The sequence below is a fragment of the Cotesia glomerata genome, linkage group LG4 (assembly GCF_020080835.1).
Source record: "Cotesia glomerata isolate CgM1 linkage group LG4, MPM_Cglom_v2.3, whole genome shotgun sequence".
Taxonomy (NCBI): domain Eukaryota; kingdom Metazoa; phylum Arthropoda; class Insecta; order Hymenoptera; family Braconidae; genus Cotesia; species Cotesia glomerata.
The window spans coordinates 26,522,118-26,548,548 of record NC_058161.1 but is presented as its reverse complement, the minus strand read 5'-3'; the positions used below and the strand labels follow the sequence as shown (position 1 = coordinate 26,548,548).

The 26,431-nt window shown below is 33.2% G+C and overlaps 1 protein-coding gene across 3 annotated transcripts; it reads left to right on the top strand.

Annotated features, from left to right (window-relative positions):
* Positions 1-4,542: 4,542 nt before the first annotated feature.
* Positions 4,543-22,966, top strand: LOC123262427 (double-stranded RNA-specific editase Adar). Of its 3 annotated transcripts, XM_044724631.1 has the most exons (9): positions 4,569-4,673; positions 5,117-5,174; positions 5,635-5,666; positions 5,742-5,796; positions 7,896-8,723; positions 11,574-11,962; positions 12,586-12,880; positions 13,041-13,231; positions 22,550-22,965. In XM_044724631.1, exons 2-9 carry the CDS (start codon positions 5,123-5,125, stop codon positions 22,646-22,648), a joined length of 1,941 nt encoding a protein of 646 aa, XP_044580566.1. In that variant the 5' UTR covers positions 4,569-4,673; positions 5,117-5,122; the 3' UTR covers positions 22,649-22,965. The 3 variants fall into 3 exon arrangements, with proteins under 3 accessions (XP_044580567.1, XP_044580566.1, XP_044580565.1); XM_044724632.1 differs by lacking the exon at positions 5,117-5,174 and having other exon boundaries at positions 4,543-4,673; positions 22,550-22,966; XM_044724630.1 differs by lacking the exon at positions 4,569-4,673 and having other exon boundaries at positions 4,958-5,174.
* Positions 22,967-26,431: the final 3,465 nt, after the last annotated feature.

Genomic DNA, 26,431 nt, shown 5'->3' with positions numbered 1-26,431 from the left:
CTTGGATCAAGATACGTATTTCTTAAAGCAAGAGAATTAATTTTGTTGGAATAAGTGAAATTTTTTGTGTCAATTTCAAAATAGTATATTACACTACAAGGGCAGAAAGTTTGAGATTCCTGCACTGTGCGCCATGATGCCGGAGGCAAAACCGAGGGCATCATGGCGCGCAGTTCAGGGCTCTCAAACTTTCTGCCCGTGTGGTGTATACTATTTTTCTTTATTTTCGGCCGAAAGTACGCTGACTTACAAATCAATTAACGTTACAGTTAAATGTTCTTAGTATGTTGTCGATGCCCGCCCGACATTTGCGGCACGAGCGAAGCGAGTGCGGCTGGTCGGGGGCGGGCATCGACTTCATCTAAATAGACAAAAATAATAGTAACTTTTTAAAATTAAATTAATTCAATTGAATAGTCTTATTTTTATAAATTTTTGATTACTCAAATACATTAAAATCATTAATTTTATCAGAATTTTAATTATTTCGAGTAATTTGTCAACTATTTTTAATTAATTATTGCATATTTTCTTTTTCATCACAACTATTACCAGTACATGAACTATAAGAATTATAAAAATTATTAATAATGAATGAAAAAAAATGATTCAATATTATTTGATCTTCCCATTTGACATGTTCGTCAATAAAAATATTAATGAAAATTTATTATTAAGATATTTAATTTTTTGGAGCAAAAGAAAAATTTTCTCAAGACAAGAAAATTTACTTCTGTCAAGAACTTAATTTTTTGGAACAAGAGAGAAATTTTCTCAAAACAAGAAAATTTTCTTGATTTAAATAAATTGTCTTGGATCAAGACACGTATTTCTTGAAGCAAGGGAATTAATTTTGTTGGAATAAGTGAAATTTCTTGTGTCAAGAAAATAATTAGGAAGAAAAATATTTTCTTGGTTCAAGTGAACCTTTCTTTCTGTGTAAATATTTATCTGCAGACTTTTTAGGTAACGTATCTGTTCTTATAATTAGATTAGTTTCCGTATCGAAATTCCTTAAAATTTCCTTTTGATGATGATAACGCATTCATTTTTTAAAATTTTTATTATTTTTCACTCGATATAATTTTTTAGATTATAAATTTCAACACACAACGACATAAGAACCCACAAAAGCAATTTTAAGGTTAGACCTGAGTGCACAATAAACTGCGTCAGCTCTGGTGAATACTTTTTTTTCGCTGCCTCGTACATCAATTCAGTGCACAACTAGTTTCTTCCAGCGCACTAGAGCAGCGCGCATGCGCGCCCCTACCAAAGCATAAATGTCAGTCTTTCTGATTCCCAACAGAAGTAGCAAGTACGTGCTTTCGGCCGTGAATAAAGAAATAGTATATTACACACCTAGGGAAGTAAAATAAGAAATGTCTCAGATCACATGTAATTGTTGGCCGAGGCGAAGCCGAGGTCAACAAACATGTGATCTGAGGCTTTCTTATTTACTTCCCGTGGAGTGTATACTATTTTTTTGCTCGACGAAGGCAGGAAGCGGCAACTTCGCTTAGCGCAGCGGGCCGAAAGTTGACGCTTTCTGCCCGTCGAGCAAAAAAAAAGTTTTTTTGCCCTCTGGGCGGAAAGTGGCAACTTTGGTCTCACTGCGCTAAACAAAGTTGCCGCTTTCCTCCTTCCTCGGACAAAAAAATATTATACAGCCCTTGGGAAGTAAAAAAGAAAACCTCAGATCACATGTTTGTTGACCTCGGCTTCGCCTCGGCCAACAATTACATGTGATCTGAGGCTTTTCTTATTTTCCTTCCCAAGGGGTGTAATAAACTATTTTTTTCGCTCAAGAAAATAATTAGGAAGAAAAATATTTTCTTGGGTCAAGTGAACTTTTTTTTCTGTGCACGAAAAATACTGAATTTTATTTTTTATTAAATGGAATTTTTGTTTTCAGGATTACATATTCATCAGTTACGTGCTGGGGTTGCTGACAATCAACGTAATCAGCAAGTTATAATGTGTGACATATGTTTCAGTAACAGAGTAAATATGATATGTCATCCATGCTTGCATGTTCAAATGTGCTCTCAGTGTGCAAGGCAGATACGCCAAGCAAAACCAGCCAATGGACCTCTCTTAAGTCTCTTAAGTCCATTTTGTAATTCACAAGCAGAGTTTCATGAAGCTAGATTACGCAACGATTTAGACGCTGATGGATTTCCATTAATGATTTGTGAACTGTGCAACACCCACCGTGTAAACATCATTTGCACAAATTGTTTTGCTCTCAGAATTTGCAATAATTGTCTCGAAATTCGGCGAGAAGAAAATGATGTTATTGGTAACATTTGTCCAACTTGTGAGGAAGAGGCTGAACTGCGACGGGGCTTTTTCTCATAAATGATAGGAAGAATAATGTTTATTGCATATTAAGATATAACTTTAAAGGTGTAAACGTTTTTATCGTCTGTTTTGGAATTTTTTTTATTCTTATACTGAAATAGATTAAGCATGTTTTTATTACTTCTGTTTTATTCTTTTTAAAATTTTGATTTGAAAAAAAAAAAAACACGCTATTTAAGCGTATATTTATGCTGTCTATTGAAAGACTTACTCTTAATTACTAATTTGTTCATCACGTTTTATGTTTCTTCAATTATGTTCATTTTAATTATTTAATATTGTCATTTGTTCAAAATACTAATAAAAAGATTAAATAAAAAAAAAAAAAATTTAATTGATAAAAATAACAACAATCACAAACGTATTTTTTTTATTATTATTATTTTTAAAAATTAATTTTTATTATTATTAATATTATTATTAACAAACTAACCCCAATCCATTTCAAAGAATAATAGTAATAACTATTATTGTAGTTATTTTTTGGAAAAAATTCTTTATTAATTATTAATATATTTTAAATTATGAGACTAAAAGCTCAGCTAAATTGTTTTAATCGTAATTTCTGATTTCTGTTTTGAAAGTAGGGTGGATACAAAAATCCGAACAAAAACAGTTTCACTGTAAAAAAGTCGCGCCAAGTCCACGTTCATAAGACTATTAGGAAAAAAAAATTTTTTTTTTCTTTACAAAAAGATACAAAATAAAAAAATAAAAAAATCCGAGTAACCGATATGATTGTTTATGGTTTTCGCAAATTAAAAAAAATTTTATTGTAAATTTAAAAATTAAAAAAAAAAATTTTAGAACGTACTTGGTGTGCGTCATTGTGTATTTAAATATTTTTAACGTCCTAGTAAATAGATTTTACGAATTTCATTAAAAGTAAAATATTTTGCAACCGCGCACACTAAATACGTTCTAAAATTTTTTTTTTAATTTTTAAATTTACAATAAAATTTTTTTTAATTTGCGAAAACCATAAACAATCATATCGGTTACTCGGATTTTTTTATTTTTTTATTTTGTATCTTTTTGTAAAGAAAAAAAAAATTTTTTTTTCCTAATAGTCTTATGAACGTGGACTTGGCGCGACTTTTTTACAGTGAAACTGTTTTTGTTCGGATTTTAGTATTTTTTGTAATTATAATGAAAATTTACAATTGATAACAACTTAAATCTCGTGTTGACTGCATTTTTTACTGCAAACTATCCCCTTGAAGCTACAGTTTATGTAGATGTAATTCCAGTGCACCCTGGTGGCCATAGATGCAAGCTATGAATCACTTTTTTTACTGTAGTTGCGTGTCTGTAGGAAGGATGACTACAATTTTTATTTTATCTAGTCTGTGGCGCTGATATTCCTCATCGAAAAAAAGTCAGGATCGAAATTTCTGGGCTTACTATAGTTTGTGCTGATAAAATTTAATAATTTTAAGTGAATTAAGTGTTATAATTGATTATAATTAATTAATATCAGTAAAATAAAGTATAAATTACTTTTATAATATATCATTTTGGAAAAAGGAGAACCATATAATTAAATAAAATTTCGCAACCTCGAAATACCGTTCTGCTTACAGTAAACACAGTCGGTAGTCTGGCGCTCCGTTTACAACGGGATTTTTGAACGGACCTTGGCGCCAGATTCTACCGAATCTGTGGAGATAGACATACCGATTGAACTTGACAATATAGGTCGCAGAGTTTTTCGCTGGTAAGAACGAGACTATATCTAGTTAGTTACCATGAACTTTCAGAACTTTCGAACAATTTATCATTCGTATAGATCGCTCTTTGACTAGTGTTGTTTCGACTAGATTTCATTAATAAATTTTCGCCTGTTTCATTTTATTCTTTTGTCTATAATTAATTTTAAATATTGTTAATTTCGAATAGTTTTCATTTCGGATATTTATGACTGTAGATTTTGTATTTTCGAATGAAAATAATTTGAGTGGAGTTTCTGGCACCCACTACCGCCACACTATTTTGAAACAGAAGAAAAAAAAAACTAGAATTAGTCCAATAGTCATAGTGCGCAAAATTTTATTCTTAGTTTTAGGAAATCAAACAACTGATAATCGTAATTAAGAATAACAATCACTATAGAACATAATATTGGATATTTTAAATAAAAATACAGACAAGTATGTTTCTCTGCATTACCAACTAAGATCAACCAATCAAAAACAACAACAAGCTGCATTGCGCACTTTCGTTTTCTCTCACAACAAAAGTATCATTGTTACGCTACTGTGACATTTTTATTTCATTCTTGATTTTTAAAAATATTATTTATACAATACGTAAGTAAAGTTACATCCTTAAATCAATTAATTCTTCGCACAAAATTAACTTTTCATTAATATTAAATTTCACAAATTATTACACCAAATTTTTTTGAAAGTAAATTATATTTTTTTTTTTTTTTTATTTCTTACTGTTTCAAAATAAGGTTAGAATTGCATCTGTAGCAAATATGTATATATATATATATATATATACATTCGGATTAGTTTTCTTGAGGATTATTATAAAAAAATAAAATAAAATAACGTCAGTGGCGCTGGTTGTGTTGAGTAAAATATAATCAAAATCAATGCATTAGTGCAGTACTTTTTGGGGGTTGCTTTGCAGATGCTTAATGCACCCTTTTTAACATAATTATTATCACTATTACTATTGTTAATATTAGTGATGATAAAACTTGAGTAACAATAAAAATTTTTAATATTGTAATTTTTTTAAGTTCAAAATGTCTAACGGGGTGCAAGTTTTAAATAATAATCAGTCACAAATAAAAAAAGGTAATTATTATATTAAATAATTTATGAGAATGTTTAGAATCTATCGGAGCTATTTTCTGTAATTTTAAATCGTTCAATAAATCAATCACTTATTTTTTCGACCGCTTATTTGAGCCACTTTATTTATATTTTACATTAAAAAAAAAAAAAAAAACGGTAGATAATAGGTAAGTTCTTATCGATACTTATAAGAAAGTATTTTATATTTATCAAATAACAAACAATTAAGTTTCTTTGTGAAAATTTTTAAAGTTTGTTGATAATTTTTAAATTTGAATAATTTATTGAGCATTTACTAAATTTTTTTTTTTTAAATTGTTTCAAAAATAAATAATATATTTTCTACACATTCTCAAATTAGCAGAAATTTTGAAATTTTAATCGTAAGAATTTAAAAAAAATTGATAAATTTCTAACATTTTTTTTTAAATTTGAATATTAATTATCATTTATGTTTCAGGATCGCAGTCTGCGAGGCGACATGCAAAAAACGTACGTATTTATTTATTTTTTAAAACTATTTGCTATTTATATAAGCAGTTCATTTTATTTAGTTTTTATTTTTAGATGGAGCAAAAGAATAATTCAGGAACTAAAAGACCGGGTGACCCAATCATCGAAGGTAAATTTGATAATTTTTTTATGTCAAGATACTTAAACTTTAAATTTTCAGTAAATATTATCAAAATTTATCATAGTTTCCGTTAAAAATATTAATCAACATTTGAAAATTATTAGGATTTGTATGAAAAGTAAATTTGTATAGAAAAAAAAAAAAAATTTCACCAGTGAAAATTGAAAAAAGTTATAAATGCAAATTATTTAAATTTTTAACTCGTAAATAGAAAATATATATATTATTATAATTAGAGTCCCAACAAATTATAATAAAAATGTTTAAAATTTTAATATTTATTTCACTAAAACGAAAATTCTGGAGCTGTATAACTACTGTATAAACTACATTGAAAACTATTGTAATTACTATTTTTTGCATCATCATTACAAGAAACACAATTTTTCAACTACTCCTTTATTTTCGCAAACATGCAATACAAAAAAATATTTCCATGATTATTTAATACATATCGATTTTGTCTTAGATAGTTCATAAGATATACGCAACAATCGACGCTATGAGAGACATAGCTAGGATTATAATTTTTTTTACATAATTAGAGTCGATATTGTTGAATTTTTTTAGCAATGTATTAGGTCTCTCAACTAATTTTGTTTTTTTTTTTTTTTTTTTTATTATGTTACACTCTAACAAAATAATCCATAATTTAATTCTCACTTATCTAACCATAATACAGAACAGATTATATTATTTGATTACGTGAGTACGATCAGATTAAAATCATTTAACCATACAATTAAATTTAACATGATGGCAACTGAACTAAAAAATTTAATTGTATTATAGGTCTTGTAGAATTCTGAGATAGGAAATTGTAAATATTATTGATTTTTAAAAACTGCTAATCAAATAATATTGTCTGAATTTTTTTTAACTGCAATAATTCCACTGCTACAAAATAAATGTTTGTTATTTATCAATATTTTTCGTTAAAAAAATTAAATAGTGCCGACTACAAAAATTTACAATCACTATTGCTATTTTTTCTAATTTTAAATCAAAAAATTAGGAAAACGGTTGACCCTAAAGGCCATCCCTGCAACTTCCCGCTAATTCCGTTAATACCTGGCCGCTTCTTTGAGCTCTTCGAGCTCAAAAGTACAATCTGTGTGTTGTTTTAAGCTCTCTGAGCTCAAAAAGATACCTTTTCTATGCTTTTGAGCTCTTTGAGCTCAAAAGTCTGATAGAAGTTTCATAGAACACTATTTTTTGAATTTTCAAACCGCAATAACTTTTGAATGAATGAACCGATTTGTACGCGGTTGGCGGCATTCTACGCAGTTTTTTAAGCCTCATAAAGAATTTCTAAGTTTCAATTGGTCAAACTAGAAATTTCGGAGTAACTCTGAAAAAACACTTTTTTCGGTTTTCTTTCGTTCACGATATCTCTCGAACGAATCAACCGATTTTGACCGGATTAGCAGCAATCGACGTAGTTTTTTAAGGTTAAAAGCTGATTAGTTTTTGGAGTTGATCGATGAAGCCGTTTGAAAGTTATTCCAAAAAAACCACTTAAAAAAAATTTTTCTTTACAGTTTTTTTTAGATTTTTCGAAATCCATCGGTCCGATCCAGTTCAAATAGTGTTCAAAGTCTAAGTTTAGCCGTCTTTTCGAATGGCACCAACCGCGATGAAATTGGTTAAACCGTTCAAAAGTTATAAGAGGTTTACATACTTACACATACACACACACACACACACACACACACACACACACACACACACACACACACACACACACACACAGTGACACCCTCGCGGGAATAGTCAGGAAAGCTTCCTAGGATCTCAAAACGTCGAGATCTGATGAAAACTCATTTTCAAAACACGGGGTAAAACCAATAACTTCCCGATTTTTGAAAACTTTCAATTTTCTTAGCGGGAAGTTAAAAAGACAATTTTTTATTTTGCTCTTGATATTCATAAAAAATGATCAGTAAAAAATTTAATTATAATCTCTTTTTTTCTTATTAAAAGATAAAATGAATCCACGAAATTCTAAAATGATAATTTATTCATGTTAAATATTTCCTGTAAATTGTCAACTCGAATAATAATAAAAAATAATCATTGAATAACAGGCGCACCAATACCCAAGAAACGTCACAAAAATCCACAACCCAAGAACGCAGTCTGTGCATTGAACGAATTAAAGACCGGTGCTGTGTATAAAGTAGTATCACAAACAGGACCAACTCACGCTCCAATATTTACAATAGCCGTGCAAATAGACGGTCAATTGTACGAGGGTAAAGGTCGCACAAAAAAAATGGCTAAACACGCTGCTGCTGAATTGGCATTACGGAATATTGTTCAATTTCGTAATACACCTGAAATCCACCAAGCAATTGGCTGCCAGGCATTGACAACAGTCGAACCGGATTTTACATCTGACGTTACAGAAAAGGACAATCATCTTGTTAATGCATTCAAACCATTACTACAAGAACCTAAAAACCCATCAAAATTTATTGACAAAGGTCCAGTTGCGCTTATCAATGAATTGTATCCCGGTGTTATTTATAATTGTGTGTCAGACAACGGTGAAAGTTATGCTAAATTTACAATTGCTGTAACAATTGATGGTGAAACATTCGAAGGGACTGGACCAAGTAAAAAATTGGCTAAAGCTGCTGCCAGTAAAGCCGCTTTAGCTAAATTACGCAATGTTCACAGTTCAACATTTTGTATACCTTTGCCTGTACGTGTGCTACCTAATTTTTCAAACTTTTCATCAACTCACGAGTCAATGAGTCTGCCACAAATGTTAGCTGATAAGATTGGCAAGATGGTTAATTCAAAGTTTACTGAATTGATGCAAAATAAACCTCAGCATGCTAGACGCAAAGTACTAGCCGGGATCGTACAAACAAAAGGCAATGACGCTGAATTAATTTGTGTTACTACAGGTAAATACTTTTATTTTCAGTACTAAGCAATTTATGATTAGGTTTACTTATACACTCATCCAAAGATCGATAAGCTAGTAATAGGGTTACTTAATAACACATAATTAACGTTTTAATGAAAATCTTGATGATAAACTACATAACTTAATAATATTTATAAGGTAGTTAAAGTCCGTTCAATATTAGACTAAATCGGATGGTTTAAAAAATTTTTATTTTTTATTTCCTAAATTTTTTCAACTTTTTGGATTGAATAAAATAATTTACATTGTCTTAGTGAGAAAGTCATACTAAGAAAGTCTATACATATAACATAAAACATCATCAAAAAAATTTTAAACATATTTACAAATAGATGAAAACTTTTGTTGTAAATGTTTCTAAATGTCTTCAAAAACTGATGATTGATTTTGAACAACTGTTATTGATAGAAATTTAAGTCAGAATAACATAAAACAGATCATAGAGCAATGAAAATTATTCTTGAAATTTTTCGAAATTTAAAAAGATAGTAGTTTGTAATAAAAAAAAAAAAAAAAAAAAAAAAAAAAAATTAAACTATGCATTCACTTGAAAAAAAAAAAAAGAGATTAAAATTTTAAAACTTAAAATTCTTAGAATAATTTTTTTGTATATTTTTCTGAAAAGTATATAAAAACACAAAGACTTTGAAAATAAAAAAATTTTAATTATGTCCATTACTAAAAAAATTATGAGCGAAAAAAACAAAGAAAAATATGATTTTTCGAACGAGTAGGAATAAAGTCTTAAGGGGGATGGCCACTGTGAGAATCGAAAAAAAAGGTGATTTTCGGGAATTTTTTTGACTGGGATAATAAAGCAATTTGGGGATCGGGTTTTTTTTTGTTTTATAAAGTATACATTGCAGATTATTCTCCTAAATTTTTATCCAAAAATATCATGTTGTTACAAAGTTATTAACATTTTTGTGGGGCACTAAATTTTTATCCAAAAATATCATGTTGTTACAAAGTTATTAGCATTTTTGTGGGGCACCAAAAAAATTTCCCCCTCCATGATGCGATCTCTAACTCAAAAACGGATTATCTAAAACAAAAAAACGAAAGAGCGTTGTAATCAGCATGCGTGTGGTTATCGTTGCACGTAGGGGATTTTGAAAATTTGGATTTAAACAAAAATGGCGACATATTAAAAATTTTTTCGTTTTTTTTCCTCATTTTTTTGGATTCAAACAGCCCTAAAAAATCTTAAAAATCTAAATTTTCAAAATCCCCTACGTGCAACTATAGCTACTGAATAGACGAATACGGGGAAAAAAAAAGTTGCAAATCGGTTCATGTTTATGCAAATTACAGTTCTCATCAGTTCGAAAAAAGTAGTTTCGAGAAAAACGCGTTTTCGTCGGAGTGCCGCGCGTGTAAAGTCATTTGATGCGCTGTCACAAAAATGACTATAACTCGGAAAATATATGGAATTTTAATACCAAACTCTAGATACATATTTTTGAATCTATAAACTTGGATTAAATAAAAAAAAAAAATTTTTTTTTTTTTTGAAATTTCACAGTAGCCGTCCCCCTTAAAATTTAGCAAGAAGAGCTAATTTTTGAGAGAGTAAATTTTTGCTGTGTTCACAGCAAACAAAATTTCCGCCTGTTGCGCTAAATGAAAATGCCGCTTTCCGCCTCCGTCGAGGAGAAAAATAGTATTCTCACCACGGGCAGGAAATAAGAAAGCCTCAGATCACACACAGAAAAAAAAATGTTCTTGAATCAAGTATATATTTTTGAAGAACTTAATATTCTTGATTTGAGTAGAAAAATTCTTGATTTAAGGAAATTTTACTTGATTCAAGAATTTTTCGTCTTGATTCAAGACAATTACCCTCTTCAAAATTATATTCTTGGTTCAAGAATTTTTCTCTTCAATTAAGTTAATTTTTTTTTCAGTGCATGTTTGTCGACCTCGGTTTCGCCTCGGTCAACAATTACATGTAATCTGAGACATTTCTTATTTTCCTGCCCTAGGTAAGAAATATACTATTCTTTTTAAGTTTTTAAGTTTTCAAATATTAAATTTTTTTAATCAATGTCTGAAAAGTTCCCTGATAAAAAAAAAAGTATTGAGACAAAGAAAAAAATATTGAAAAGTATTGGTTTTCTAGTCAATCCAATACTTTTCAATACTTTTTTCTTTGTCCCAATACTTTTTTTTATTCAGGGTTTGTTTTGTAATATGTTTAGCTATCAACTACAAGTATGAAACAGATTAATGTTTACAGATTTACTGGTTAGATTTCGAAAAGTCATTGAAATCCTCACAGAACTAATAAATAAAAATATTTATAATTAAAAAACCGCAATAATCAGTTCCCAATCGATATGATAATTGTTTTGGTGACTTTTTTCTAAATAAAATCTTCCAAAAAATCAACATTTTTTTGTGACGTTTGGGTGACTACTATAAGAATAGTTTTATCTGTTAAAAAATTAATGTTTTTCAATTTTACCGTTTAAGACTGATCAAATTTATGATATTACTTATTGCAAGATTATTTTAATACGTAATTTTAATATTTATCTTCCGGTAAATTATTCCAATTAAATTAAATTATTTGGTGGCTAGTAACACAACTGAGTATTTAAACATATATAATCCAAATTAATCAATAATTCATTAGTAAATTTTTTGTATGTTATTGAATCGTAAAAGGAGAATTTATGGCTCATTCATTATATTCAATAGTTATACGTTTATTATAATCGGCTACCAGCATTAATAGTCAACGTCAGATTACATGCATGCACGCAAGAATATTACAATATAAAAATAGTAATAGACCAATTTTAACAAGTGTTTATTCTTCAAGGTACAAAATGTATATCTGGAGAACATTTAAGTGTAACAGGTGGAGCATTGAATGACTGTCACGCTGAAGTAGTGGCACGACGTTGTTTGTGTGAATACTTATATCAACAATTGAAACTTCATACAGAAAATCGTGGTGAAGAATCTATATTGGAAGAAAAAAATAAAAAAGGATTCAAACTAAAACAGGGTATACAATTCCATTTATATATAAATACAGCACCCTGTGGGGATGCTAGAATATTTTCGCCACATGAAGAAAATGAGTCTGTTGACAAACATCCTAATAGACGTGCTCGCGGGCAGTTGAGAACAAAAATAGAATCCGGTGAAGGTACTATTCCTGTTAAAAGTAGCGAAGGAATTCAAACATGGGACGGTGTACTTATGGTAAATTTTTATATTTATTACAGTAATTAATAATGTACACAGTGGAAACTTAATTATTAGAAGTATTATTTAAGAACTTTATGGGCTTATTACTAAATTGTAAATAGTTTAAATTTAACGAAAAAAATAAATATAACTATGAATGATATAGGTTTCTTACAAAAATTCAAATTATCAAGATTCCACTGTAGATATAAGGTCACTGAAAAATGAGGTATCTAATTTTTTTTTTTAACCATCTTCAACATCTTTTCTCTTATAAAATCTGAATTGAAACTTTTTTTTTTAATTATTCAATAATCAAATTCTTTACCATTATTTTATTATACAACATGTTAATTTGATTTTGCACACTACTAGCGTGAACGCTAGTGAGTGTTTTATTATCAAATGATCATTTCACGAAAATTTTACTGCGTGAAAATGTTTAAACTATTTCCAGTCGATAAAAATAAATAAAAAAAAAAAACTATACAATCATACAGATAATTTATCAGTTATTATTTCTAGCATAATTTGCAATAAATTTAAAAACAATTATTTCATTTTTCAGCGCCCTCAACAATTGTGTTATAGGGTTTTATGTTTTTTTTTTTATTTCTAAAAATTTTTGTTTTCATTAGGGACAAAGACTGCTGACGATGTCGTGTTCGGATAAAATAGCTCGATGGAACGTACTAGGTGTGCAAGGTGCATTACTCAGCCACTTCATCGAGCCTATTTACTTCCACAGCATCGTTCTCGGCAGCCTATTAAATCCTAGTCATATGTATCGCGCGGTGTGCGGCAGAATTGAAAATACAATTCAAGGATTGCCGCCACCATATCGATTAAATAAACCACTTATGAGTTTAATTACGTCTTCCGAAGTTAGACAGCCGGGTAAGGCGCCTAATTACAGTGTCAATTGGACAACAGGTCAGTATTTATTATTCATTTTTACTTATTACTTATTACATATATCTATTAGTATAATTATTAGTTCATAAATTATAACGTAAGTTGAATTTAAAATTAAATAATTAATACTTACTGATATTTATTTTAACCTTCCAACTTAATTTGTTTTATTCTATAGGACAAACTGAAGCTGAAGTAATCAATTGCACAACGGGAAAAGATGAATTGGGAAAACCATCAAGAATCTCAAAACAGGGTCTATTTCGTATGTTTTTTAATCTATTGGGAAAGATAAGTACAATTGATGATATAGATCGTGATATATGCCATCAATACCTTGATGCTAAATCTACAGTTCAAGATTATTCGGTAATTGATAATTTAATGTTTCATATTTATTAAGTTTATAAGGATATTGTTATTACATGACTCATAATGCGAAAGCGTGGCATGAAAGAGGACTTTATCCTCCAGTAGCATTGAATTTAAACAAGATACTTGAACACAATTTTAATACATAATTGGACAACTCTTGATCAAAACAGTTTACCAAAATTCTATGCCCATACTAGCAACAAAATTAGACAATATTTTCAAGCCTTCTTGAATAGTACTTGATCAAATCTGCTTATTTCTTCTTTTTTGATACTGAAAAATAAAGAATATTCTCGTTCAAGTCTTCTCCAAAAATCTTGGTCAAGTTTCTGCAGCTATTCTTTGACGATTCTCGAGCAAAAATGTTCCAAAAGAATCTTAGGTTAGAGATCTTAATCCAGACTTCTACTAAGCTTGTTCCAAATTGTTGCTAAGATAGTTCTCATAAAGAATTGCTATCCTTTCCACACTCTATTTTTTCGTTCATGCTACAAATTTTTTTTGATTTATTAATAATAATAACTTTTTTCTGAATTCGAAGTTTAAACATGTTTTCGGCTTCGACAAATAGAATCTTTGACTTCAAAAAACAATTTTACCAATCCCTCACTAGTTAGTCAATTAGTTCATCTTTATATTACAAATAAGTGGTTGAAAACTTCAAAGCAAACGGATACTTTTCCAGTTTTCTAGACCTTTTTGTTCAAAACGTTATTTGAAATTTTATTTGTTTAGAAAAGGAATTTTTTTTTCAAAACTTACATTTTTTCTATTCATCTAAAATTCCTAAACGAATTGAGAGCGCTCTTAGTTTTTCTCTAGAATTTGATATATTCGGTTAATTATGAGGTATGAAATAAATCTAGTTGATAAATCTAGATAAATTGGTTAATTATTATCACATCACGCCTGCCCATAAAATCCAGAACAGTTACACGACATGCTCAGTTCTGTAAAGAAAATACCCTCCAGTATTAGAAATGAACATTTCGTAAATTGTCGAAAATAATACATTTTATTTCTCTCTAAGTAACTTTATAAATCAGTATTATAATTTATTTTCTATGAAAAATTAAATGAGCGTCATGAATCGTCCACTATTGAATTTTTAAAGCTTTTGGTTACATATAAAACAAAATGCCATTCGGCCTCACACGAAATGGAAGGTAGATTTCATGTGATATTAGATTTTCTTTATTTATGTTATTTATTTATATAGATAGACTTATATAGGTGACAAATGAAATACTGCTGGGAAGCAGGAAACAATTGATGTTACTTGATATTTTTGATTTCTTAATATTTAGGATTTTTTTTTTCAACTTTTTATTTTTTTTTTCTAAGCCATCCTCTAACTATACCTGATGACGTACAAAATAAAAAAAAAGTTATCAAAATCGGTCCAGTCGTTTTTGAGTTTTAGCGAGACTAACGCACAGCTATTCATTTTTATACATGGGGTATTCCATGCCAAAGCGACCACATTTGAACTCGACCCCTTTAGATTTAGCTGAAACTTTATCATTCTTTTCTACCTTTTGAAAAACATTTTTTAGAATTTTTTAAAATTTTTTTGTTCAACCCAAAAAAGTTTATGAATTTTTCAAAAAAATGGCTTTTTTGAGCTAGAAGAGCTCAAAAGCATATAAAAACTATCCCTTTGAGCTCGGAGAGCTCAAAGCAACACATAAATTGTATTTTTGAGCTCAGAGAGCTCAAAAACGGCATAATTGCGATTTTAAGCGTCCAGATATGGAATTAGCGGGAAGTTGCAAGGATGGCCTTCAGGGTCAACCGTTTTCCTAATTTTTTTTTTATTTAATTGAAAAAAAAATTGTCAAATTTTCTAAAATAAAAATTTTTTTTTTTTTTTTCAATTAAAAAAAATATAAAAAAAAATCGGCCCTGCCCGGGATGAGCGGAAATAGTTGTCAAATTGATTGAAGTTTTTTTTTGAGAAAAAAAATTAAAAACAAAGTCACCAACTTCGAAAAAATAACGATTGTGCTTAAAAAAAACCGATTATTTTTTATAGAATTGATCATATTTAATTTTTTTTGCGTTTTTTTTCCAAAAGTTCATTCAAAAACAAAAATTTATTAAAAGAAAAAGGTACCCAAAGGTCAATGCCTAAAAAAGTTATGGCTATTTGAAAATAAAAAAGCCAGTTTTTTGAAAAATTAATAACTTTTTTTGGGTTGGATAGAAAAATTTGAAAAAATTCTCAAAAATGTCTTTTGAAGGGTAGAAAAGAATCGTAAAGTCTCAACTAAATCTAAAGGAGTCGGGTTCAATAGTGGTCGATTTGGTATGGAATACCCCATTGATAGATAGATATAAACATTACAAAAATAAACACGAACAAAACAAAAGTAATGACAAACATTTTTCTTGCGTTTCTTCTTGAGATTTGTGGTTATGTCCGATAAACTGAATAGGTAAATAGTACAACTCTGCAGTATACTTGTACGTATCTTCCTATAAATCGAACAATTTTGGTACTCTCTTGCAACCTTTAGGCTAAAGCGTAACAATAGCGATTCCAACACAAAATTAATAATTTTTGATTTTTTTAGCTGAACTTTCGCGTTTTTCGAAAATTTTTAACTTCCCGCTAAGAAGATCGAAAATTTTCAAAAAATCGGGAAGTTATTGTTTTCACCCCGTTTCGAAAAAATCGAGGTTACAACAGATCTCCACGTTTTGAAGCCCTAAGAAGCTTTCCTGACTATTTTTACGATGATAACCGTACGTCTGTATGTGTGTGTGTGTGTGTGTGTGTGTTTTTTTTTTTTTTTAACTTAGGGGGGGAATCCCTTTTACGGATTCCAGGCATAGTTGTTTGGCCTGGATATGTGGCGACTCGACGCAGTGTCATACTAAAACTCGACGCTAGCGCCCCTACCCACTAAACCCTAAACCCCTTTTCCTCTTTCCCCTAATCCCTCATGGAAACCGCCGTTAGGCATTACTTCGTGAGGGGAGGATCTAGCTACTGCTCTTACTTCTGGTAGCTAAGGTGTTATTTTACCTTTCTTCTAGTTGTCATTTGCTCTTCTTCTTTCGATGGAACGCAAGTCTATAAGGACTTCTGTTGCAAATATGTTGATGGCGTTCCAGGAGGCTCTTGATGACAACATTGCTTCTACTATTGTCTCTGGTTGGATTTTCTTCTTTAGGATCATCTCCAGCTCATCTCGCTGTGGGTAAAATCGACGGCACTCAAAGAAAACGTGCTCCGCGTCTTCATTGATTCCTGGGCAGGACGGGCACTCCGGTGAATCATCATGCTTGAAGCGGTGAAGATACGTCCGAAAACATCCATGTCCTGACAACAACTGCGTCAGATAGTAATTGACCTCGCCATGACTTCGGTTTAGCCAAACGTCGATCTTCGGTATGAGACGGTGTGTCCATCTCCCCGTTGTCGCGGCGTCCCACTGCGATTGCCATCGTGCGATGCTGTTCTGCCGTTCTTTAGCTCTGAGTTCCTCGGCACTTTGTGCGGTTGTCCTCTTTCGTTGGTAAAGGTTCCGTCTTTCCTCAGCTAGGACTCTGAGCGGCAAAGTTCCGGAAATGACACACACTGCTTCCTCTGATATTGTTCGAAAGGCGCTGGCTACTCTTAGCGCGCTCAGTCGGTAAACTAGACATGCTTTCCTCCATGATTCTTGGATCTCAAGTGCGTCGGCCCAAATGGATATACCATATGTGAGGACCGATGTAACTACTGATGATAGCAATGACCTCCTTGTCTGCTTCGGGCCACCGATGTTGGGCATCAATCGTACTAGGTTGGCTACTACTGCTGATGCTTTGGTGGTCACGTGTTCAACTTGTTGTTTGAAGTTAAGTCGGGCATCGAGCATCACTCCCAGATATCGAATGAATGGCTGGGATGTGATTTCTTGGTCTCCGACGTTTAGATTGATCGTTTCCACCACTTTTCTGCTAGTGATAAGTACAGCCTCGATCTTCTGTTTAGCCAGTTGTAAATTTACTGTGTCCATCCACTGGTTAATTCGCTCAAAGGTGATAGCGAACATATGTTTTATCTCATCAAGATGCTTGGCGACGATTACTACGGCTACGTCGTCCGCGTACGCTACCAGTTTGACATTTCTTGGTAGTTTCAGTCTCAGCAATCCGTTGTACATGACATTCCAGAGAAGTGGACCGAGAACAGAACCCTGCGGTACACCTCCAGTAACATCATACTCCTTTGGACCATTCTTCGTGTCATATCTCAGGACTCTATCTGTGAAGTAGCTAGCGGCTATCCTTCGTAGGTATCCTGGTACGTTCATCTCTTGAAGGGCTTGCATGATGCAATCCCAGTTGGCGGAGTTGAAGGCATTTTTTATGTCTAAAGTTACCACCAGGCAATATTTCTTCGTTCCCCCCTTCCATCTGGTACCAGCGATTGCGTCTTTGGCTATACCGACAACCAGGTTGATCGCGTCCAGGGTTGATCGTCCTTTCCGAAATCCGTACTGATTGTCTGCCAAGAGTGGATCGACAACTGCTTCTATCCTTTGGTGGATTATACGTTCCAGTATCTTACCGGCTGTATCCAGCATGCAGAGTGGACGATAAGATGACGGTTCTTCCGGTGGCTTTTTCCCTTTAGGAAGTAGTACCAGCCGTTGTTGTTTCCACTTTCGAGGAAAAATCCCTTCCTTCAAGCAGATGTTGCAGATGTCGAGGAATAACGCTGGCGCTGCTTTAATAGATGTTTTCAAGGCAATATTAGGGATTCCGTCCAATCCCGGTGCTTTATTATTCCCGACGCGGTTATAAGCTTCCATCAGTTCTTCTTTCGTGACAGGTGGAATATCATTCAGTTCGTCCTGTGTCAACAGATAGTTGAAAACGCGCTGTCGTGGAAACAGCGCAGTCACGATCTTCTGTAAGAGTTGAGGATACGTAGGAGACGGCATTGGCTGATATTTCAGGTGTGCCATGACTACCTTGTAAGGTCTACCCCACAAATCTTTGTCCACCTCGTTGATTAGCGCTTTCCAGCAGTTCTTCTTGCTATCCTTGATGGCTTTGCTTAAATGTCGACGAGCTTTCTTGTATTCTGCGACTAGTTCCGCTGAGTCAGGCCGCCGATAACCACGCTGAGATATTCTTCTTTTCTTGAGACACTCTTTCCGTAGGAAGCTGATGTGTTCGTTCCACCAGTGCACCGAAGGTCTTTGGTTCATGCCCCGTTTACGGGGCATGCAGGTGTCGCAAGCCTGGGTCACTCTCTTCATCAAGTCCTTGGTCATTTCTTCTGCAGATCCAGTAGTAAGCGGTTCACTATTTAGGGCAGCTGCTAGAGCATCTGGGTCAAAGGATTTCACCTTCCACCCAACGATGTCAAGTTTCTTAGCCGGTCTTCTAGGATTCTGGTCCTTTGATACTTCCCAGAGAATCGCATTGTTATCGCTGGCCGTGTAGATCTCCATCACCTTCCAGTCGTAGTTTCCTCTGATGAGGCTGCTGCTGACAAAAGTAAGATCCACAATAGAACTTGCGACTCCTTTAGTGTACGTCGGCGCATCGCCGCTGTTTAACAATACTACATCTAACGTAGAAAAAGCTTCCAGTAGTTCTTTACCTCGAGCGTTGGTGTGTTTGCTGCCCCATTCCACTGCCCAGGCGTTGAAGTCTCCAGCTATTGCCACTGGGTAGTACTGCTTCGCGTCCTCCGTCAGTCGATCCAGAAAGTTCATGAATTCAACAATAGTGAGGCTAGGTGGTGCGTAGCAGCTGTAAAAGCGGATGCCATCTACCGATGCTGCTACAAAGCCGGCGCTGCCATTGTTAACGACACTCTGGAAGGGGAGCTTGCGACAGGACCATATGACAGCTTTTTTGGTGCAGTCAGTTTACTATGGTTAGCCGCCGAGGTGTTTATACGGTTCCGATATAAGCACAAGGTCAAGCTTCTGTTCACGTACTGTCTGCATGAGCAAATCATGTGCCGCTTCACAGTGGTTGATGTTTAGCTGCAGTATTCTCATTTTCGTTTATCAGTTATCTTCTTGAGTGCCTCTTGGTATACTGGACATCTGCTTGTGCCGGCATGATGGGCGTTATTCTCTGTACCGGATTGATCCGCACACAGTGCGCATTTAGCAGGCTTATTACATTCGGCGATTTTGTGTCCCTCTTCTCCACATTTAATGCAAAGTTTGGAGCGGTCGACTTCACTTGTGCACTGAACCGCACGGTGTCCAAAATGCCAGCATTTATAACATCGGTCTGGTCTTAGTACTGTTCTAATACGACAATTGGTCCAGCCGATCCTAATCTTGCCGTGTTCTCCTACCACTTTCTGCGCTACCGTTGCTGCCAGAGTCACCGACGCAATTTGTGTTCTGCTATGTAAGACCTTACGAATTTTAATGGCCTCTACTGTTATACCACAATCGTTTCCAGCTGCCTCTTGTAAAGCTGTTAGAATGTCATCTTTAGTTGTAGTATCGTCAATATCGCGAATTTCCAGGTCTTCTTCAGGTCCTGTACTAATGACATTTGCGTCCTCCTTAAGTATTCCCGCGATAGTCTTCTGCAGGTCTTTACCTCTATCACTACTGCCTTTCGACAGCGTGATGAGAATGTTCCCTGTCGCGGTCCTGCGTATCTTCTCGACTGTGTTGCGGACCTGATCTGGGCGAACGTCCGCTTTGATCCGTGTAAGTATTTCAGAATACTTATCTTTGTTCGCTGGACGGATAATAAGTGCCTCCGGTCTCGTTGCTGTTCTTCTTGGCTTCTGGTTCGGCTTCGGTGGAGGCACCAGAGGTTTTTCTGGGGGCAGTTTCTTGCGCTTCTTCTTCTTGTCCTTTCTGGACTGCACCTTTTCCCAGCCTGGCTTCTTGTTCTGTTCACAAGAGTTTTGTGGAAGATCCTTAACCACTTCCTGCTTCTTGATGGGATGACCAGGTCCAACGTCTTTCAGCTTCTTGGGAGTATGAAAAGCTCCGCCTTCGGGAGAACAAATTTTTCTTTTCATCTTCCTCAGGATGCGGCCGTCTTGGTCAAAGGATTCAGTCTCTGCCGTTGTGATAGTTTCACTTTCTTCTTCAGCGACTGATTCTCCGTCACCTTCGGCTCCAGTGTCCATCGCTTCTTCAACAACCACTTGACTGTTTCTCTCCGATGTAGCACAAGGGGTGCGGTGTAATGATGAGCGCCATTCTTCGTCCAGTTTTTTGAAACGTTGAAGTGCGTTCGCTACACTAGTCGTCTTGTTTTTTATCTCCTTGTGGATGTTGACCTTTGACTGAACGAAAACATTTAACTCGCTGGTCAGTTTCTCTAGGCGTTCCAACGCTTGTGACCGCTTCATTTCAGCGCTCGTTTCAATCGCTGCCTGTTGGGCATGTAGCCCGTTTCCACTCTTGTTTGTTTCCTGTGGGTTACTCATACTTTTTTGATTTACCAGCGCATCATACGGAGTGGAGCGGGTTGTCATAACTAGGAACGGGTGTACCCTCGGAGATAGTACTCCTACCCCAGTTCCCTGAGGCCTAGCCGACACTTAGCCAGTCCCGGAATACACGGACGGACTAGACTCGCTCGGAGCGGTGAAGATTCCGATCTCTAACACTCACTGCGTACTTCCTGATCAAGGCCCGAAGTGGCTGGCTCCTGATCCACTGCTGCAACTTTCACCTCGGCAGAGCAAGCTCACATCAGCCGTGACCTGCATCGTCGGAAACTACGATACAGGTTCCGGACACTCCCAGTGAGTTACAGCAGGAACCAATCGTCTTGCTAGGTCAGTTAGTGTGACCAACCCATTAAAGGGGAGTTTTGTCTACGAGAGCTTATTTTGTTTGGTTATTTTGCTTGGCTCCTACCCGCTGTACCTCATCAACTAAGAGATTAAGTGTCATCCAAGGACAGCGAGCGTTTTCCCATCCGCTCGGGGAGACGCGCCCGGTAGCAGTATCTCTTCTGCCCCGAGAGTGTGTGTGTGTGTGTGTGTGTGTATAAACCTCTTATAACTTCTGAACGGCTTCACCGATTTGATCGCAGTTAATGTCATTCGAAAGGTCTTCGCCAAACTTAGATTTCCTGAAAGTCGGAACCGATTCGGACCAGTAGATTTCGAGAAATCGCAATAAACGTGAAAAAAAAATTTGTTTTTTTTTTTCATTTTTTTTAAATATCTCCGAATTGGCTGAACCGATCGACCTCGAAAACTCATTAGCTCTTAATCTTGAAAACCTGCATCGATCACCACGAAAAACGTCAGAATCGGTTGATGCGTTCGTGAGATATCGTTGTCGAAAAAAATCGAAAAAAGTGTTTTTTTTTATAATAACTCCGAAATGTTTCATCAGATCAATTTTTATGTTCTGAATTATTTATAAAGCTTAAAAAACTACATCTATCGCTGCCAAATGCGTGAAAATCGATTAATTCATTCAAAAGTTATAGCAGTTTGAAAATTTAAAAATCGTGTTTCATCGAACTTTGATAAGATTTTTGAGCTCAAAGAATTCGAAAGCATAGGAAAGCTGTCTCCTTGAGCTCGGAGAGCTCAAAATAACATATAAATTGTATTTTTGAGCTCGAAGAGCTCAAAAACGTCATAAGTGCAATTTTAAGCGCCTAGGTATGGAATTAGCGGGAAGTTGCACGGATGGCCTTCAGGGTCAACCGTTTTCCTAATTTTTTTTTTAAATCATCCCTTAACTATAGCGAACAAAACAAAAAAAAATTTTTCAATCGGTCCACCCGTTTTTGAGTTTTGGCGAGACTAACGCTCAGCAATTTATTTTTATATTTTTTTATTATTCGATGATGATTGATGATAATGATTTTTTTAGCTAAACTTTTGGGTTTTCCAAAAAAATTTTTTTTCTGAATCATCTCTGAACTACAGCAAACAAAACAAAAAAAACAATTTTGAAAATCGGTCAGCCTTTTTTGAGTTTTAGTGAGACGAACGCACAGCAATTAATATATATATATATATATATAAATTTTTTAACCAATGTTGTTTTCGGAACTTATTTGACTAATTATGACATATGATAGCAAAATCAGGTGAAAATTCCACCATGAGGACTAATGCAATAGTTAGATTTCTAACAAAATCTACCTAAAAATTATCTTTTTTAATTAAAAAAAAAAAAAAAAATTATTAGACAAAGTTTATTATAGAATTATCGTGTATTGTTAATTTATTAAATCTAGAAAAAAAAATTTAGCAACTCTTCTGTATTTTTTAAACAATTTTCTTAACAACTTCAAACCTTGCACGTATATCATTTTAATGTTGTTTTTTTGTTCGTTTTTATTTAGCACGCAAAACGTCAATTAAAGGAAGCATTCGTGCGAGCACAGTTGGGCAATTGGGTCAAGAAACCAATTGAGCAAGACATGTTCGAAGTTGATATCTGACTAATTAATAATGACAACAGTGATAATTTCAGCGGAAATAATACTAACAACAGCAACAATAATAACAACAACAATACTTCTGACAACAACGGTAATAATCTACCGGCATTTAACTATACAGGTGATGATATTGATATTAATAATGAAAGGCCTCATAAATATTATCAGTATCAGTATTTAGCTCATAATGCAAACTAGATCGCACGTTCGGCGTGTCACGACACGGCAGAGTTTGGCGTTAGTAAAGCATTAATCGTAGGAACTCGCACTTAATTAGTTATTAATTAAAAATTAACATTTTTCATGTTTTCTTTTTTATATTTTCAAATATATGTTTTTACAATAAAAAAATTATCAATTGTTTTGAAATTGTAAAAACTATTGTGAAATAATGTTCTTTTAATTGTTTTAAATGAATTATTTTATGAATATTTCATAATAAAAAATTTTAAATCATATTCTTTCAACATTAATCGAAAACAGTAAAAACATATAGCACCATTAGAATTTTATCAAACTATTGTTTAGCAATTGATAAATTAGAATTAAAATTTTTAAAATTTCATCACGATAAAAAATGAGTTATAACTCGTAACAATAATAGCCATTAATATAAAATTCGCGTAAAAATTATATTAACATATCGTTTGTTCAATATGTATAGCAATACATATAATAATTAGATATAATTAATTAATTAACTAGGTAACAATCTAATAAATAATCGTTTGCATTGTATCAAGCAGACATAGAATTAACTAAAAAGTTTTATAGTAATCGGATTGTAAAGAATTAGGAATTAAAAATTTCAATATTTTAACTTTTAAAATAAACTTTCACTACTACTAAAATAAACAATTAAATAAATTTTAAAATTCATAGTTAATATATTGATAATTAATAGTATAATACTGTATTACATTTATTAAAAAATAGAAGTGCATAGTTCGAACTTATTGTAATTCGTTCCCTTTTTAGGTAAAGCTCTATAAAATTTTAAGTTTTGTGTTTTGTCGAAACCTCGTCAAAGCGCCGAGATTTCGTGCTTCAGTTTTTCAGAATTTGATTTTGATTATTAGTGTAGATGGATAGGAAATTTAAATAAATTACACTCGATGTTTGGGACAACAGGAAGAAATTTATTGTCCCAGAGGAGGAAAAATCTGATGATCAGATAAAAAAAACCTCCTCGATGATAATTACAAGAAATAAATGTGTGTGAATGTGTAATTGTTGTTTAGTCAGGATCTGGCCTGAGCTATTGTTATTTCGTCAGGATAGGACCTGAGCTATTGTTGTTTCGTCAGAAGCTGGCCTGAGCTAGTGTTATTTTGTCAGGAGCTGGCCTGAGTTAGTGTTATTTTGTCAGGAGCTGGCCTGAGCTATTGTAATAATAACTATCTCTTGGTGAGAATAGCTTAATGCGTATTGCCAAATGTAGGCGAATACTGATGACTCTTCTGGAGAGTGCTATTAGATTGTATGTGTGTGAGAGAGAAACGATCAAAGCCAAGGAGGCACGATCAAAACCACGGGCCGTCAATACCCAAAAGAATGAGAGAGAGCTCGGATGTATGGCGTTAGTCCGAATTACCGTGTTATTTCTATAAAATTGCGTTTTACCGAAAATAATTGAATTCGTGAATATGATTCGAATGATAGTAAATAAAATGATGTTAAACGATGTGATTTTTGAGAATGTCTCAATTGTACTGTATGATGCGTAATATGCGAGAACGATTGCGTGAAAATTACTTTTGATTCAAGGGCCTCAGAGCAACTGGTGGTACTCCCTGTTTCAAATTTCCAATAGGATCCCATCAAAAGCGACAAAAGCCACTTAGAAACCCATAAATTTTATTGGTTTCTAAGTGGCTTTTGTCGCTTTTAATGGGATCTTATTGGAGATTTTCAACAGGGCTGGCCACCGCACGAGCAAATTTGGTTTTTCCTATACGGCCCCGATCGGCGCTATACCGTTCTGCGCATCCGCCGCAACTTGTCGCCTACGATGTCTCCCGAAATTGTTCGAGAAAATTCTCGTTGAAGCTAGAGCTAATATATAGATATAATCTGATTTCGTACGCCCACGCTCTCTCTCAACAGATATAGATGTAATTGTATAGTACAATACATGCATGATTCTACTCTGCACACACACTCGTTCATGGTCCATCGTATAGGTACGACTCGACTCGACATTTTGAAAAATCAATAAAAATATCTATTGCTTTAAAAACAAAGAGGTCAACTTAATTGCTGACATCAGTAATCCTTAACCCTTCAGTACCCACGCTATGAGATTTTTACTCATGCTCGGTTTCAATCTCAATTATTTATTTAACTTCAATTGGAAAAGCCACTTGAAAATTTTTTTATCTTTCTATAACTTTATATTCTTAAAATTTATGCAATAAAAACGTATCAAATTTGTTTAGAAATAACGAAAAAAAAAAATGATTTTTGGAGGACATGAGATTTTTTCTCATGGCGAGAATATTAAGGAGGTACGGTGCAAAATCACTCCTTTGGTAAAGCTCTTTTCGGTAAGCGCTTTGCCAACATATTTGTTTAGATCGTTCGTTAATTAAATGTGAGATTTTTTCTCATAGCAAGAGTAAAGAAGGTAATCCGAATAACGTGGGTATTTAAGGGTTAAGAAATTTGGGATGTTTGATCGGTAAAGCCGTTTAGAAGTTATTCCAAAAAAACCACATTTGAAAAAATTTTTTTTCGTAGTTTTTTTTAACATTTCTTAGAATCTACCGGTCTGAATCGGTCCAAATTGTATTAAAAATCTAAGTTCGGTCAAGCCCTTTCAAATGGCGCCAACCGCGATCAAATCGGTCAAGCCGTTCAAAAGTTATGAGAGAGTTACATCCATATACACACAGATACATACGGATATAGTGACATCCTCAGGAAAATGGTCGGAATCGCTTTCTAGGACCTCAAAACGTGGAGATCTGATGAAAACTCGACTTTCGAAAATCGGACCAAAATCAATAACTTCCCTTTTTTCGAAAATTTTCAATTTCCTTAGCAAGAAGTTAAAAAACTATCAAAAATTATCTCTGTCTGTTTTTCTCATAAGAGAACCTTTTTGCTAAAAAGTTTTTCAAAATAAAAGTTTCATCAGAAAAAAAAAAAAGTGTAAAATTGTATCATAAAATTAGTTGGATAATTTAGTGTTATTTTAATTAATAGTTTTTTGTTATTGATTTATTCTTCCTTCGATTGCTTAGTAATGTAAAATCATAAGTTGCGGCACATTTTCGCTTAAATTGTTTTGACCAAAGTTATTAAAAACCGAGTTATTTTTCCGGTTGCTGTCGATACAAAAAAATAAAAAAATCACTCAATCATTATTAATAATATTTGAACTTTTTATTACGTTAATTTAAGAATTTTTAAAGAATATTTTTTACTTATAATCTTGATTTTGATTAAAATAAAATTACAAAGCTTACATAAAAAGGGAACGAATTGATGGAATCATTGATTACCAAAAAAATTATTTGGCTTAACTACATATTGTTTTCTATGAATATCAAATTTTAAAAATTTTAATAAGTCACTTACACTACCAAGTATTGTAGCATAATAATAATTATTAATAAACAAGATATTCTATGCATAATTTGCTTATGATAACTGATGTATTTTATCAACGTATTGCATCACTTCAAGACTGTGACCTCAAGTTGAAATTAAAAGAATCGAAATTTTTATAAACAATAGTTGAAAGTAGTAATATTTTATTTCTTTTTTTAATGAAATTTC

Bases quoted from the DNA above. Each gene is read 5' to 3' on its own strand.
- LOC123262427 (XM_044724631.1), top strand. From the start codon at position 5,123: ATGTCTAACGGGGTGCAAGTTTTAAATAATAATCAGTCACAAATAAAA. The intron at 5,175-5,634 runs GTAATTATTATA...TTTATGTTTCAG, and splicing joins TCAGTCACAAATAAAAAAAG to GATCGCAGTCTGCGAGGCGA. The intron at 13,232-22,549 runs GTAATTGATAAT...GTTTTTATTTAG, and splicing joins CTACAGTTCAAGATTATTCG to CACGCAAAACGTCAATTAAA.